Raw genomic sequence first — 14,963 nt, forward strand, 5'->3', positions numbered from 1 at the left:
CTGATCTGACCTGAGCCTTCCAGGCAGAGCATCGTTAGCAAGCACCCATTTTCACAAATCCATCGACCAATGCCCAATTATGAAATGTATCTCTATGTCCCTTCCCGGACGGAGAAAGGTCCTATGACTCGGTACGACCTGAATTTGACCGGGATGCCGTGCATCGTTGGCTCCCCGGAATGGGCTGGTGGTATGTTATACATAACAAGCAAGATATACGCATCCTCGTCTTACATGTCTCAGCTGCACTCTGCTCCCTCTCCTCTAAACATGATGGTAATATGGAATGAGTAGATTGCCTCCCCGACACCTGCGTTTTCTGCTCCGAGACTCTAGGACCCAAATCGTCGTATCGACGCCTGCTCTGCGGACATTTCTTCCACCTCCCCTGCATCGACAGCTGGATCTGCAACCAAGACGCCAGCTGTCCAATCTGTCGAAGGACATTCTATCATCTGCGACGGCAGCGGCATGTCATCTTTGCGTCTGCACAAAGCCAGCGGTCGGATCTGAGCAGAAGCAGGACGCGCAGCAGCGAGAGCGGCCATCACCGGTTGGAACGGGCGGTGGCTTTCTTTAAGGAGTGGTTGCGTGAGAGGGATTCTTGAATGGGAGTTGGAATTCTATTCTAATCTGATACGCAATTGTGAATCTCGGGGATGATTAGGCGGGACGGTATTTGAATAGCTTCGAGTGTTGAAATTCTGTCAATGATCAATGGTCTAGGAGTTGAGGAAGCATCATTCATGCAGGCATATCTCTATGTGTACGTGTATGATAACTCATGGAATAGCCATTTTGTATTGGGGTAAAATGAGACACTATCATGTAATCTCAGCTAGAAGCACACATCCGAGATCTCTTTTTTGAACGGAATCAGAGAATTCGAGAAACACTTCGTTCAACAGAGCAAGAACATATTGCTTGTGTGGATAAGTATTTCTTGATGTGCCATACTTGGTAGGAGTTTAGTGGCACACAAGAGTCCAGTATGATGAAGGCAAACAGCCGTTGAAAGGGAGTTGACAGACAATTGATTGAATTGTATGATTCTTGCGGATAGTATTGGCGATATTTATAAATGAGCGAGCCGTATCTTCACTACTAAACCTATTACTGGAATATCTCTCAATTCTTGTCATATTGCGCAGATTTGACACTTTGCATTGTAAATGATGACATACCAGATCTATATGACAATCTAGTGCAAATTTAGCTGAAACGGATGCCATGGCATTCACTTAGCGAATCTGGATCCAGTGTCTATAGCCCTCTGATTCAACATATTATTATCGTGCAGTCGTGTCTGTGATCTTGAATAACGTCCCCCAGCCCTTCTCCAGACTGACTCTCTGATCCTGCGTGATACACCCGCATTCACAGTGCTTTTTCCGCGTCGAAGGACAAACCTTGAGGGAGTATTCCGAGCCTGGCAACATCAATGCTCGGGATTTGTTCCTCTTCTCGCGGATCCCGATGACGTGCCTTGGGCGAGGCATCACCGACTCCTCGAAGAACACCTGTTGGTTGGCCTCGTCAATCGCTAGCAGATGTAGCTCTCGCTTCTGCATTGGTCGCTCGCTGCTAGGCAAAATCGCGTAATGCGGCCTCACTCGAGGAAGACCTGCCTTTGGCGCGTCCACCACGACGAAGTTGAGCGATGCTTCTGACGGGCGGGCGACAATATTGGGGCGAGACCCGGTCGTGGCCTGGAGATAGACGACAGGCTCTAGCGGCGTTGGTTGGACTTGGAGGATCCGCTGAAGCGGGTAGTCGTCAATCCAGGAAAGCATCTCGAACAGGACTCGACGGGTGTGTCGCGTCCCACGGGAATGGTAGTTGCTTGGACATGTCGTCAGCATACCCAGAGGGATCATACGAGGGGTATTCTTACTGTATCGCAACGGCAACGTAGGTCCCATCGTCATCCACGCTAAAAACCGGCCCTCCACTGACCCCTCCTACAGTGTCAACGCTGTAGTATACGGCGAAACGGTCGATATGGTCGAGAAAAGAGATCCCTTTGGCCTGCTCCGGTTTCCCTTGCAGGTAGCCATGCACTGTAACAGGCTTCTGGAGCAGGTCGTAGTCCGTCCTCCAGACTGTGAAGGCGCAACCGCCGGGGTGTTTGGCAGGCTCGATTCTGTGTTTGGCCAGGTCAATGGCGATGAGGCCATAATCAGCGATCGAACTCGCGTCATTCGAGTTCCTCGTCGGGTTGTAGCCGTAGACGCTCGACACGAAGCACTCGTGCGGCACGACGTCGAAGGCCAGCCCGTTGGGGAAGGTCACCTGGATGCGCCTCACGTGCCCGGCGTCGACATGGAGGATGTTGTGCGCCACCGTCATGACACACAGCTTCTTCGTGTCTGGAATGTTCACGGCGAACCCCGTCCCATAATACAGCATGTCGTCGTCGTCGCTCCCTTCCATGGCCAAAAAGACATGAGCACCTCGAGATGCAGACGATCAGTGGCATCCTACCGAAGAAGCATTTCAAATGGCACACACATTTGGATGGCTCGTCCGTCGAATCCATCGACATGGCGGCGATGTGACCATCAACAACTGCACGAGAGGCAGTCTTCAGCAGTGAACAAGCAGCAGAAGATTTATCCAGCGAGAGACGGATTGATGCCCTATGCCACGAGGCCACATGGACAGCCCCCTCGACGGCGAATCGCATGGCAGACAGTTGCTGCATCCCAACTCGCTCTTTTGCAGACTGAAGATGATCTGACTGCCTACCTAATTCCCTCAGGAGATGCCCTGCATGCGAACATGTCGTTTCCAACCCCGCCTGTTCTCTCCATGCGAAATTCATCCTCCTCAGCCTTCCACCGCCTCCTTCCACCGTCAATCTTGACCAGCTTTGATCGCGAGGGATTGGCATCAAGCCGCCAAAGATGGCAACGTCGACAAGTTGCAGACAATCATCCAGACGGCTGGCAACGTCAACAGTCTGGTGGATGACGTCCGCTGCACGCCCTTGCATTACGTCGCTGAAGAGGGCCACGAGCAGGCACTGAGGTTTCTGCTCCGCCAGAATGCCGTTGTCGACAGCCAGGATCGCTACGGAAGGACGCCCCTCTCCATGGCTGTTTTCCGGCGACAGGCCGCAATTGTCAAAATCCTTCTTGACAACAACGCCAATCCTGATGCGGCCTGCCAATGCGGGACTACGGCTGTTTCGAAAGCTGCAGAGCATGGCGATGTCACCATTCTCAACCTGCTCCTCCAGAAGGGCTCCAAAACTGATACGGTCAACGTCGACGGAGAGACGCCTGAGGACCTCGCTCGACACAACGGCCACGATGCAGTGCTGGGTCGATTCCGGTTCTACAAGACGCAGCGTCTGAGGTTGCTCTGGAAGGCCGCGCAGAGGGGATCCGTGGCAGAAATGCAGCAGCTGATTGCCAGTGGTGTCAATCCCCTGGGTCGAGATATGCAGGGCCATTCGGCCCTCGATCTGGCCGCTCAGAACGGACGCCGCGAAGCGGTTTTGTTTCTCCTGCGCGACGTAGGAGTTAGCGCTGCAGGAAGCGACAGCAGAGGAATCACACCCCTGCACTGGGCTGCCCAACACGGCCACGAGGACGTGGTCGACCTTCTCCTCCAGTACGACGCTCCGCTCGACGCGGCGGATCGCGCGATGATGACGCCTCTTCACCGAGCGGCCGAGAAGGGGCATGACGGTGTCATAACAGTCATCTCCAACCACCGAAACCGAGGAAAGAAGGTTGATTTTAACGTCAGGGGTCCCAACGGGGTTACGCCGTTGATGCTGGCTGCGCTGCATGGACGCGTGACAACGGTCCGGCTCCTCCTCAACCTGAGAGCAAATCCATACCTTAGGGATGGGAGGAGGGAAACGGCCAAAGACAAGGCCTACGCGAATCACCATGTGGATGTCATGAAACTTCTCACTCGCAAGCAAAGGTGATGACCTTGTCCCTGATCCTTTCATTTATCTTCACGCAGTTATATATGTGTGACTATATATTACTATCAATATATACTGTTCAATCAATGAACGCCCATCTATGTCGACCTTTCTGTCCACCACATCCACTGATCTACAAATTTCTGGTACATCATTCTAGCTAGGACCCCGATTACCCAAACGCCGGGTGCATTCCACCGTGCTTGAACCCATTCCGCCTCTTGATCCTTCCTCTGGCTTCGCAGAACCTCAACCAGGCCGTTCAGACAAGCGGCTGCCTCCTCTTTGTCGTCCGTGGACCGTTTCTCCCACCCTCGTAATGCACGGCGATATAGCTCTTCGGCCTCCTCATAGCGTTCCTGATTCTGCACTGTCAGGGCAAGGCGCCGTAGACAAACCAGCGTTGCTGGGTTCTCTTTCCCCTGGGAGTTTTCCATCGCGGCCAGTACTTCTCGACAGACCTTCTCGGCTTCGGAGTGTTTGTCCTGCCGCACTAATGTCCCGGCTAGGTTCTGCAGGCTAGTCAACGTGTACTGATGCGCCTCTCCCAGGACTCTCTTGTAGGTGTGTGCCACCTGCCGATACAGGTTCTCCGCTTCGGCGTATTTCCCCTGCTCCAAGAGCACGCAGGCCAGGTTGTTTACGCATGACACGGTGTCCGAGTGTGATTCACCCAACAGCATGGTGTAAAGATCCAACACTTGCTGATATATCTCCCACGCCTCATCGGTGCGTCGCTGGTCGCTCAGCACGCTCGCCAGATATTCTATGCTGGCTAGCGTCATCGGATGATCCCTGCCCAAAACTTTCATTTTTCCTGCTAAAGCACGCCTGTGCATGGCCTCCGCCTCTTCGTACTTCTCCTGGTTCGCCAGGACGACTCCAAGATCGTCCATGGTCGTCAGCGTGGCAGGATCGTCCTCTGAAAGGACTTTTAGTCTTCCAGCCAGCGCCTGCCGGTGCATGACTTCGGCACGACGATATTGACGCTGTTTCCGGAGCACTACACCCACCTCATTCATGCTCTCCAGTGTAGCAGGATTCTCTTCTCCCAGGACGCGCTTTCTCCATTCTAGAGCCTTCTGGTGCTTCTCCAGTGCCTCCGCATAGTGTCCACGACATTCCAACACGGATCCCAAGAGGGCCAGGCTGTCGACTGTTTTGGCATTATTCTCGCCGAGTAGCTTCCGACGCATGACATATGCGTTCTGGGCCCAGGTCTGCGCGACGTCGAATCGTTCCTGTTGCCACTGGTAGCGAGCTACCTTGTGCAACAGCTCCGCGTACGGCAGCGTGGAGGCGTGGCGGTACTCCAGTACGGCTTTCGCATGAGGAAACAGAACGCGGCACTGCTTCCAGTTCTCATACTCGGCGGTAGGGAATAGTCTCGCCAGCTGTTCGACAGCTTTGCCATGATAGTCGCCCACTTTGCGCTTCTTCAGCCAGTCTTCGGCTGCCCACTGCACATGCTGGTGCATCGTGAATGTCTCACCGTCATTCTCAGCTGTGATCAGCGACAGCGACATCAGCTTGCCGAGCGCGTTAGTGAATTCCGCTTCAAGTTCCTTTTCTTTTCGCAGAAGCAATTTGGGGATCTCTTGCCATTCAAGCACCGACATCAGGGAAAGCAGTTCTGCCGCCCGGGGGTCCCTGGCCACCCGATCGAAACATAGTTGGAAGGTGAGTGTCACCGACCTCGAGCCACCGTATTTTAGAAGATATTGCTGGTCAGCGGGACTCGTGCGAAGGATTTCGATGAATCTGCCAAGGGAAATCCCGTTGTCGTTGATGTACGCGGCGGCCTGTGTAATGGCGAGAGGCAGCTTATTGAGCAGTGTGGCCACCATAACCGCCTTTGTCTCCTCGTCTGGTTCGTTGTCCTCTCGAGTTATCAACCTGGCTCGGAGCAACTTCGCCGCTTCCTCCACAGTTGGGCATCTGACTTTGATGGGCTCCGCCCTGGTCAACCGTCGACCGACACTCTCATCCGTCGTAGTAACGAGGATGGAGCAGGCGGGACTTTCTGGAATGTAGCAGCTGGAGAAGTCGTCGCTGAAAAATGAATCGCGGTCACCTGCGCCATCCAGAACGATAAGCCAACGGCTGTGAGACTCATGTCTGAGCCTCTCGGCGACTAGATGCAGGACGTCCACCCTGGGGTTGTCTAACCCGGGCAGGCCCAAGTGCTCTGCGAGGCCCTTGTATGCCAGCGCAAAGCTTTCTTTGCTGCCGGCATGGACCCAGAACACGTTTGTTTGTGGCTGTCTGTCTTTGACCCGGTAGCAGTATTCGATTGCGATTTGAGATTTCCTGATAGACATGTCTATCAATCAGTACGCTATTTCGACCGGAATTTATACGTCCCAAGTTTATATTTCCTGAGTTCCTTTGTGGGAAGATAGAACGTACCCAACACCGCTCATCCCCGCAATCGCGACCCGCTGTCGACGCCGCAGGAAAAACATCGCGTCAATCTGATCGATGACATCTTCGCGCCCGATGAAGTTGGGATCTCGGTTGTAGGGCATTGAGAAGAGCGCACAGACGGCTTGCCGGGTAGGCATGCCATAGCCTGGGATGCCATTATAGATCGAAGGATTGTGCGTACCACCGACATGAACCGTCTCAGCATAGATACTCCCGATAGCGTTGACAGTTCCGTTGTCGTGGACGGTGTTTGGTCCCGAGAAGTGGGATCCTTCTTGCCGCGAAGTAACAGTCGGCACTGCCTGGACAGGGCTCTGGCCTTGGCTGTGCAGATCCATGGTTATGATTCAAGATACGGTACGATAGCATAGCAATATCATGCTATCTCGATAACAGAGGGGAGGAAAATAAAGATAATGCAGTACGGTACTTAAAATCATATTACAACAGCAACTTTGGTAGGAGTGTCTTCATTGAATATTGTTTTATCTTGAGTGCCATGCCAACATGCATGGTTGACTATCGACTACCTCAGGCACTGACTTAGTTGCGTTAATGCAGGGAGCCCAACCAACTGATCTGGCCAGGCACAAACACAGCTGGTTCTGGTCCATTCATCCGCGACTTATTTGCTGGCTGCCGCGTGGCTCGCGCCTAGCCGTGGTTCAAGCCAGGAATAGACCAAGGAATAGATTGCCACCTTCGAAATGTCGTTGAGCTTTACAAGATCGATCTCTCGTGTTCTAAATATAGATCGATCCTAGGTATAATGGCTTCTTACTACACTACTGTTGTACGTTCGCCTATGGTATTACCGTGTCTCTACCAACTACTGACTACTATCGGAAATAAAACTAGGGTTTTCTGTAGCAAGCACGAGCTCAATGATATGCTCACGCAACATCCCACCTAACTAATACGGCAATGGACTAAAAGTAAAGATCTGAGGTCAAGTCCGTACCTGCATACCATCTACCTCAGACCAGTGTTCCCCTTTCTAGCTTGGACATGGTCTTAGTGCTCTGATCCCCATCGTCTTCCGTCTGCTGTCTCTAAGATTTTGTCTTATGAGTGCCATGTGCTATGCAACGCGTCTCTGATCAATTCACAGTCACATTCCCACTCCCAGAAGCAATGTTGCCGATCTGATTGACTCGACCAGAAGTGATATGATTGGCGCCAGAGAACACGGACCTCCTTGCTTGATATATATATCAGACCGTTCTGGAGGAGACGAGTCAACGTTTTCCTTCCCTTTCTCAGCCAACGCTTCTTTCGCCATTGGTACATCGACAACCCGTGCTTTTGGAATGCCATCGAGTTCTTTCGCACACGCAGCCGCCGTCATGGCCGCATATTTCTGTCAGTGCTTGTTCTTGTGCGAGTCGGCATAGTCGCAGATCCCCCGGACGACGAGACAGGGGAAATGGTCCATCAGCCCTGCGGCCTCCATCTCGAAGCAGATCACTCCCAGCTCCTTGGCCAGCCTGTCGCGCGTGAGACCGTCCTTCATGACCTGGTTGGCTGACGCGATCAGCCCGTAATGCACCTGTGGTCCGTCCACAGCCCGGGCTGGTCGGTCCTTCAGCTTTGTGGAATCGCAAGACGCGCACGTCTTGTTCTCAGGGGGGTGGACATAGTCTGCTTCAAACAGCTGATCATTCTCCGCTCCCGGCGAGCGGCAGAACTCCTGCTGCATGCGCGGATGCTTCTTCGCCGTCTCCTGCAGGAATTCCATGATGCGATTCTCGCCAAGCAGATGGTCTGCTTCGAGGCTGGCGACGGCTCTGGACGAACGTGCCGGCGAGATTCTTGCCCATGTCGTATTGGATCACCCCGCCGGAATGCCGACCGGGCTTGCTGACCACGACATCGCCCAGGCGAAGATTGATCTCCTCGCTTGGCACGCCACCACCAATGCCAACCATCAGCCCGATCCGGATGGACGGGAAGCTTGCCAGCATCTGGACGGCCACCGACGCGGCCGACGTGGTCCCATACACGCCCGCAGGCAGACAGGCGATCAGCACGTCGTGCTCGCCGATGCGGCCCAGTCGGTAGTTGTATCGATCAGAGACGGCTTGCTCGAGCGGGCGTCCGCGGTCTTCGTCCAGGACGGCCCTCGCGGCGGCCATTTCGAGGGGGAGGGCGCAGATCCAGCCGACGGTGCAGCTGTCCATGATGGAGAGAAGAACCGTTCCAAGTCAAGGTAATTGCAGAGAAGCTGAGGCTCTGACCTCATATATATATATACTCAGGTAATGCGAGGGATTGCCTATATCCAGGCAGGATTAGGTGGGAGGTTTGTTCTGAACAACACTACAGTCCTCGTACTGGGATAGCATTTGCTTATACACGACCTGATTATCGACATTCTTCTCTTCTGTCACCACTCGAGTCCAGCAGGACGACAACAACGGTCAGGTATGCATGCCGCTAGGTATCTATACAGCCCACTGCCTTGATATGTAGGTATGTTGATCGCTCAGTCGCACTACGTGGCTGGCAATTGTTGAACAGCGAGTACCGGAGAACTGCATGTGATGATAGATGGGAACGATCAATTGACCAAACAGAGCTTTGTGCAGCTTTTGTTGAGAGATGACAGACTCGATGCAGCTGCGGCTGCGAGCCTGGTACGTACGTTCTCTTTCTGTTGCCAGGATTGCCGACAGCAGGCACTTTGGAGCCATTGAAACCTGGCTTGGGAGGCGACGAAGAAAACTCAGAATGAGTGGCTATGAGTCCACTCTTCCCGTTGAAATTGGACTTGGAAAGCGATCCAGTAGCATCTTTTGGATGTGGTTTAGTCGTTCCAGGATCGCCGACTGGGGGAGCCTTTCTTTCCCTGGAATTCGACCTTGAACGATAGCCAGAAGGAGCAGAAGGAGCATTTTGGTTGCCATCACCTCCATTGTGGTTTGGCTTAAGGTAAGACCCATGGTCGTTGTTTTGCTTGAGATTTGGGCCAGCAGGAACAGCAGGAGCTTTGATGCCGTTGATCTTCGACTTAACAGACTCCGCTCGTTCTCCAGGGTCGTCGGCGTTGTGACTCTGAGTCTTAGGCGAAAATACCCTCTGAGGATCGGCGTCGTAGGGCTTGACATAGGGCTCGACACCATTGTCACCGCCGCCGTTGATCTCCAGCATCTCACCCAGATCCTTGACCAGTTGCTTGACGAATTCCATGATCTTCCGGTTCGACTTGGAGATGGCCGCTTCGTAGGCCTTCTGCTTCGCCTGCGTCGACAGCCGGAAGAAGTCGCCCAGTAGGTCCATCTTGGGCTCGTCGCGCAACGCCGTGATCATGACGTCCCTGAGGCCGCATTTATAGAGGCCGTCGGCCAATTCAGAGAGCAAGTGGATCACTTTCTTTTTGCTTGCCATCGTTGTCGTTTCTTTCAAGGGCTGTAAGGGGAAGATACTGCTCTCAGTTGTCGGAATATGGGATCCTCACTCAGAGGCAGTAGGCAGAAGGCTTGCTTGGGAGAACTTGACCGGAGCTTCGTCCATCAAGCTGGTTAAACTGGGCGATATATATCTTCTGGAATAGGAAGGAACCCCTGGAGGCAAGGAATCGCCTTGTTCCAAGAGGCGTCAGGAAGACAACCCAGCTGATCATCGTCGTAGACTCTGTGCTGTCCTGTCGGCCATCTTCAAGCGTATCGAGGCCTGAATCATTGTTGCGCCCCCTGATTCCCTTGCACGCTGGGCACGAAGGCAAACAGGCAGATAAATGGGATGCTGGCCAGCTCAGCGCCGGGCGTCGCAGCTAGGATTGCGGCTGCCTCATCGGCATGTTCCGTCCCGCGAGTTCGCCCCTCATGCCGGAGATAGAGTTTTCTGCATCATCGTGCAGCAATCACCATCTGAACCAGGCGAACTGCAGAAGTGGGGTTGGGGCGATCTTCACGGGGCTGGCTGAATGATGGAGCCTACCGGGAGATCTGCTGCTAGCCAGTAGCGCCACGTCCGGACTCACGCCCAAAGACGAACTCTGTTCTTTTGATATTGATGTCATGACGTGGCATGTAGACGCCAGAGGCGGCGCACTTCGAAAAGTAGTAAGCAGAACTATCAGGCTGAGCACGACATGCATAGCAGCAATCATGCAGATCATCGTTCGATGTCTATATTAACTATTCTCTTTCTTGCTTGACATGTACTCCGCCACGCAACTGCATTCTTTATGAAGTAACGAGCTTTCTTCGTCCAAATATCCAGTGCAATCAAGATGAACAGAGCCGACACGGGTTTTGACAATGTCATCGCCGAGATCGTCGACGGCCATGTCACGCATATCATGTACCAGGACGAGGATTGTGTGTTGGAGGAGCGAGATTTTGATAGCGAGATGAGCCCCCCTGATCGAGTGGGAGCGGCCAAAGAAGCGACTCCGGGAGCCTACGTCCTCCTGGGGCCGAAGGTCGGTACTCTCTTCTATCCCCGTCATGTTTCCTCTCTTCTGAGTTGACGTAAACGCGCCTTTTACTGCCTTGATGGGCAAAACCGCCTCCTGGACTTCGAGTTCAACGAGTCCACCGAATGGGTTCCCGGCCAGCTGGCCTCCCTGGGCCTCGAGGTTCCCCCGTGGACGAAGATTGCCGCTGTATTGACGGAGGATTGCACGATCTTCGTCTTCATCCAGGACAGATCCGGCCAGATACAGGCTGTCTTCAAGCAACAACTAGATGACCAGTGGCAGGTTGTCACCGATCTTCCACCCACCGAGCCCTTCACTACCGCCCCTATCTACGCAATATCGTTGGATGACACAGTTCACGCGTTCTACGGCCATCGCGACAGTTCCATCCACGAACTCGTCCTGGTAGACGGCGTATGGCATGGTGAGTTGCTTTACATCTATGTTTCGAACGGATATGCAATTAACGACATGATAGACCGCGAAGTGCCTTCTACCGGAGGCGGATTGCCCAAAAGCCACATTTCCGCGATCATCATGGACGATAGATTCTTTCTCCAGTTCGCAGACAGCTCCGGGTCTGCCTTCGTCCTCAAGGACGGCAAAGCGCTACCGGTGGGAAGGATGACGGAATACGGGTTCCGGGAGTTCAACGATGCGGAAGGTCATGGTCCGAAGGAGTTGAAGTGGTAGCTGTCGCATTGGCAGGGGTAAACTATCTTCTGCAGGATAGGAGTGGTAGACAATAACATTGGCTCTTCATTTCACACGGATGCGCCTATAGACGGGATGATCTGCGTAGATCGCAATGTACTGTACGTCTGTGCTGTATAGGAGTTTGCATTCTAACCCATGATTAAAAACAGAGGAGGGTAGAAAATCCAATAGAATCAACAGATCAACAAGAGGGTTTCCAAAAATAAAGCTCCTCCATCTGCTCGGCAGTTCTTGCGGGCTTGCCTGGGCCTGCTATTGTACAGACTTCCGGCCCGAACCGTTCCAGGCGTAACCCTAATTTCCTCCTGACCCTCGCTCTCTCAATTTTCTTTCTTTTTGTACCTTTCTCCTCCGGGGATCTCCTCGGAGAAAGTCATGCTGGCTGCCTGCTACAGAGTAGACACGACAGTCAGGTAGCTATCTCTGGCAATTGGTTCGCAGAATGCAACCCTTTTCGCTCAGGCGCAGTTTTGTTTTGCTCATAGACTCTGTGTTCCTGCCGCTTTTCCCCACGAACTCCTCGGAGAAAAGGTTGCAGAGCCTCATCGTCCGGCGCCGCCCCGTTTGATCAGCGCGACACAGCACGACGCAGCGCCCGATTGCCAAATCAAGGAAACGAATTCAGTCATGATTGCAATACCGTTATTTCTGCCCTACAGCAGCATTTAAGACCACGTGGTGCAAGGAACAGAGATGGAACAGTGACCAGTAAGCAGCTTGTGGCAAATCCGAGACCCCTTAATTTCACAACTGGCCCCTCTTCTTTTGCTCCGCGCTATAGGATGACGCATGTATGTGCATGACCGCACAATCGTGTGGCCGATTACATGAGAAAGTATTTGACTTGCAGCGAGTAGCCTGCTTTCCTCTGTGTTGATGTCGATCAGGCACCACTACTTTCCTTAGCCACAGCCAAGATATACGCTGAAGGTTTGCATTTGCATTAGGATAGGAGGCGTTGAACAGAATGAGTCAATGTTCTGTCCATCACCGCCGGGTTTGCTATGCTTGCTTGGCACGACATAGAATTGAAGAGAATGTGCAAGGACGACAGTAATGATAATATGGCAGCTATGCATTTGATGCGTTGGATATTTATTCGTATGTGCAATTCTGCCCCTTTCTTTCTGGTGCCACTTCATTTGAGAGCGCAAAGTAAAGGGACATTTTTTCCTAAATAGGCTATATACCTGCTTGCCTGTCTGCCTCCAAGATATCAAAATTGAGAAGGCAACCCTACTCAGCCAGCCACCGCCATGACAACAATGATACTATTTTGCCCGATGATCGACAGACAGACTGAACATCTCCGCGGGCAGCATGTTGGAGATATTCTGGGTATACAAAAATTGCTACCTGGGGCATATCTCGACGGGTATATAGAGTCGTCAAGCTCTATCCCAGACGAAATATTTCTTTTCTCCAAAGCAAAGAAAGACAGCAAGCAAACAAGCTAGCTAGCTTGGACAGACTGACTCGAGTTATATCGATCGATCAATACAAGCAGTTCGTGATATCTTTCTTCATTTCAGTTCTTCGAGAAACATATCTTCTTTGAGAAACATTCCCTAGTCCGGCAAAATGGCGGGTCCAGGTATGTCCTTGCTCATTTCTTTATTTTCACACAGGTTTTTCTGATCTAAGACAAAAAAAAGGAAGTGATTCTCGTTCCTCGAATAGGCAATCTGGGTCGTCTGGTACATCGACTAGAAACTCGCAGTCTTCCCGTCAACAAAACCGCAATCCTAGAAGGGACAACGACCCCTCCAGTAAAAAAGATGAAGGGGCTAGGAATGGAGGTGACCCACGACCTGCGACGCCAAATCCTCCGTCGGACCAGAATGACGACAAAATGGATAGCCAACCCAGTCAACAAAACGGCGATGCTAACAGTGGCAAAGGCCCTGCCACCGCATAACAAAATGGGAAAGAGAATGGAACCAATCCACCACCTGCGACGCAGGATCCCCCGCAGGACCTGAATGACAACAAAACTGGAAAAGACGTGTTCGACTCACTCGAGGAAAAGACGGGAATATTCGAGAGGATTCTCAGAAACCTGTCGACGGAGTCGAACGAGCGGGAAAAGCGGATCAAGGATCTTGAGGAGGAAGTCCAGAGACAGAATGCACGCATCAAGGAACTCGAGGAAGACCTGGAAGACAAGATCAAGAGGCTGGTCTCTATCGACAACAAATTTGGAGGCCTTATTGCGATGTACAAGCAGTACGACAAGTAAACAAGACTATCGGCATGTGAATAGGTGAGTCGATTTCATTGCTTATGTTGAACGAAATTTAGTCATCGTTCCAATGCTAACTGAGGTCTTGTTTTGCAGTGGAAGCTACCTAGATTATGTACCTAGGTAGTGGAGGGTTAGCTCGTGGAAAAGGACTGATGGTTTCGAAAGAGGATTCTGGAACGAATGGATGAATTTTTCTGTCTGTCTGCTTGTCTTTTTCCTTTTCTTCTCTTCCTTTGCTTTATTTATTTTTAAATTGTTCTTAAATTGTTCTGTTTCCTATTGTTCTTTTCATTTCTTATTTTTCGTGTTTTTCATGATGAGTATTACTCTGATCAGTCGGTTGGTGAAGGAATAGGGAAATTGGTAAATTGTCTGATATGGATTGATTAGATTAGGGTTATCAATCTGCTTTATTTTACGACTTTTACGACCAAACTCCCCGCACCCACTCATGCAAGCTCATTGTGTATGGCTTGTTTATTTCTTTCTGAAATGAGATAAAATACAAGAAAAATAAATTGGATAAAATGACTAAGTTCTATTCGAGAAGACAGCGTTCCTGATGGAGTAATAAGAAGTGGATTCGACCGCATGACGTGGCAGCCGTGTTCCCGCTATCTGTCTGTTTGAAACGATATTCTGCAGCGTCTTCCCTCTCTTCCCCGGCCAACAGGATTCTACCCTCTAATAATTCCAGAACCCCGCTAGCTCATTGCCTCCTTTTTTTTTTCTATTTTTTGTTCCTGCACGCTGCTGCTGCGAATGATATGATCGACACCAACTAAAGTCTAGGCTAGACAACAGTAGGTCGTGGCTGGAGCTCTGGGCTAGTTACATAACTCCACACGTTTCAGTTTCAACGTTTAGCTGCCCAAGCCTGTGTTGTGCATTCCCATGCTACCTATTATTTAAGTGATCCGGCTAGGACTGGGAAATGGATTTTTGCCACGCAGTTAGAGATGCCGTGACGTTCACTGCCTAGATATTTAATTAACCTGTTGGATCTGTTCACGATAAATGCCGAAAAGGATCTGTAAGGGACGCCGGGCATCCATGCTGCACAACATCCTTCGATATATTTCTATATCCTACATCTTGGGCCGCCTTCGAGGGTACATATCTGACGACGTTGCCGACCAGCTCACTGAACAAATTCGAAGTTCGAATTTGCACATCTACTGCGTTGAGCCCAGTTAATCAAGATTATG

General features: G+C 51.7%; 6 protein-coding genes across 6 annotated transcripts; 2 read left to right on the top strand and 4 right to left on the bottom strand.

The window, feature by feature from the left end:
- Window positions 1–1,237: 1,237 nt before the first annotated feature.
- T310_1017 (uncharacterized protein) lies at window positions 1,238–3,904 on the bottom strand (the record flags this gene model as incomplete). The annotated part of the gene is made up of 4 exons (XM_013476096.1): window positions 1,238–1,273; window positions 1,410–1,842; window positions 1,895–2,453; window positions 2,512–3,904. 4 exons carry the CDS (start codon window positions 3,902–3,904, stop codon window positions 1,238–1,240), a joined length of 2,421 nt encoding a protein of 806 aa, XP_013331550.1.
- A 137-nt stretch (window positions 3,905–4,041) lies between these two features.
- T310_1018 (Uncharacterized protein) lies at window positions 4,042–6,708 on the bottom strand (the record flags this gene model as incomplete). The annotated part of the gene is made up of 2 exons (XM_013476097.1): window positions 4,042–6,253; window positions 6,353–6,708. 2 exons carry the CDS (start codon window positions 6,706–6,708, stop codon window positions 4,042–4,044), a joined length of 2,568 nt encoding a protein of 855 aa, XP_013331551.1.
- A 1,025-nt stretch (window positions 6,709–7,733) lies between these two features.
- On the bottom strand, window positions 7,734–8,550 carry T310_1019 (uncharacterized protein; the record flags this gene model as incomplete). The annotated part of the gene is made up of 2 exons (XM_013476098.1): window positions 7,734–8,093; window positions 8,236–8,550. 2 exons carry the CDS (start codon window positions 8,548–8,550, stop codon window positions 7,734–7,736), a joined length of 675 nt encoding a protein of 224 aa, XP_013331552.1.
- A 314-nt stretch (window positions 8,551–8,864) lies between these two features.
- Window positions 8,865–9,649, bottom strand: T310_1020 (uncharacterized protein; the record flags this gene model as incomplete). Its single annotated transcript, XM_013476099.1, has 2 exons — window positions 8,865–8,904; window positions 9,015–9,649. The coding sequence occupies 2 exons, from the start codon at window positions 9,647–9,649 to the stop codon at window positions 8,865–8,867; spliced, it is 675 nt and encodes a 224-aa protein (XP_013331553.1).
- A 955-nt stretch (window positions 9,650–10,604) lies between these two features.
- Window positions 10,605–11,486, top strand: T310_1021 (uncharacterized protein; the record flags this gene model as incomplete). Its single annotated transcript, XM_013476100.1, has 3 exons — window positions 10,605–10,796; window positions 10,899–11,217; window positions 11,272–11,486. The coding sequence occupies 3 exons, from the start codon at window positions 10,605–10,607 to the stop codon at window positions 11,484–11,486; spliced, it is 726 nt and encodes a 241-aa protein (XP_013331554.1).
- Window positions 11,487–13,091: 1,605 nt separating this feature from the next.
- T310_1022 (uncharacterized protein) lies at window positions 13,092–13,749 on the top strand (the record flags this gene model as incomplete). Its single annotated transcript, XM_013476101.1, has 3 exons — window positions 13,092–13,104; window positions 13,166–13,402; window positions 13,442–13,749. 3 exons carry the CDS (start codon window positions 13,092–13,094, stop codon window positions 13,747–13,749), a joined length of 558 nt encoding a protein of 185 aa, XP_013331555.1.
- Between the last annotated feature and the right edge of the window lie 1,214 nt (window positions 13,750–14,963).

Source organism: Rasamsonia emersonii (assembly GCF_000968595.1).
Source record: "Rasamsonia emersonii CBS 393.64 chromosome Unknown ctg1118621759971, whole genome shotgun sequence".
Classification (NCBI taxonomy): domain Eukaryota; kingdom Fungi; phylum Ascomycota; class Eurotiomycetes; order Eurotiales; family Trichocomaceae; genus Rasamsonia; species Rasamsonia emersonii.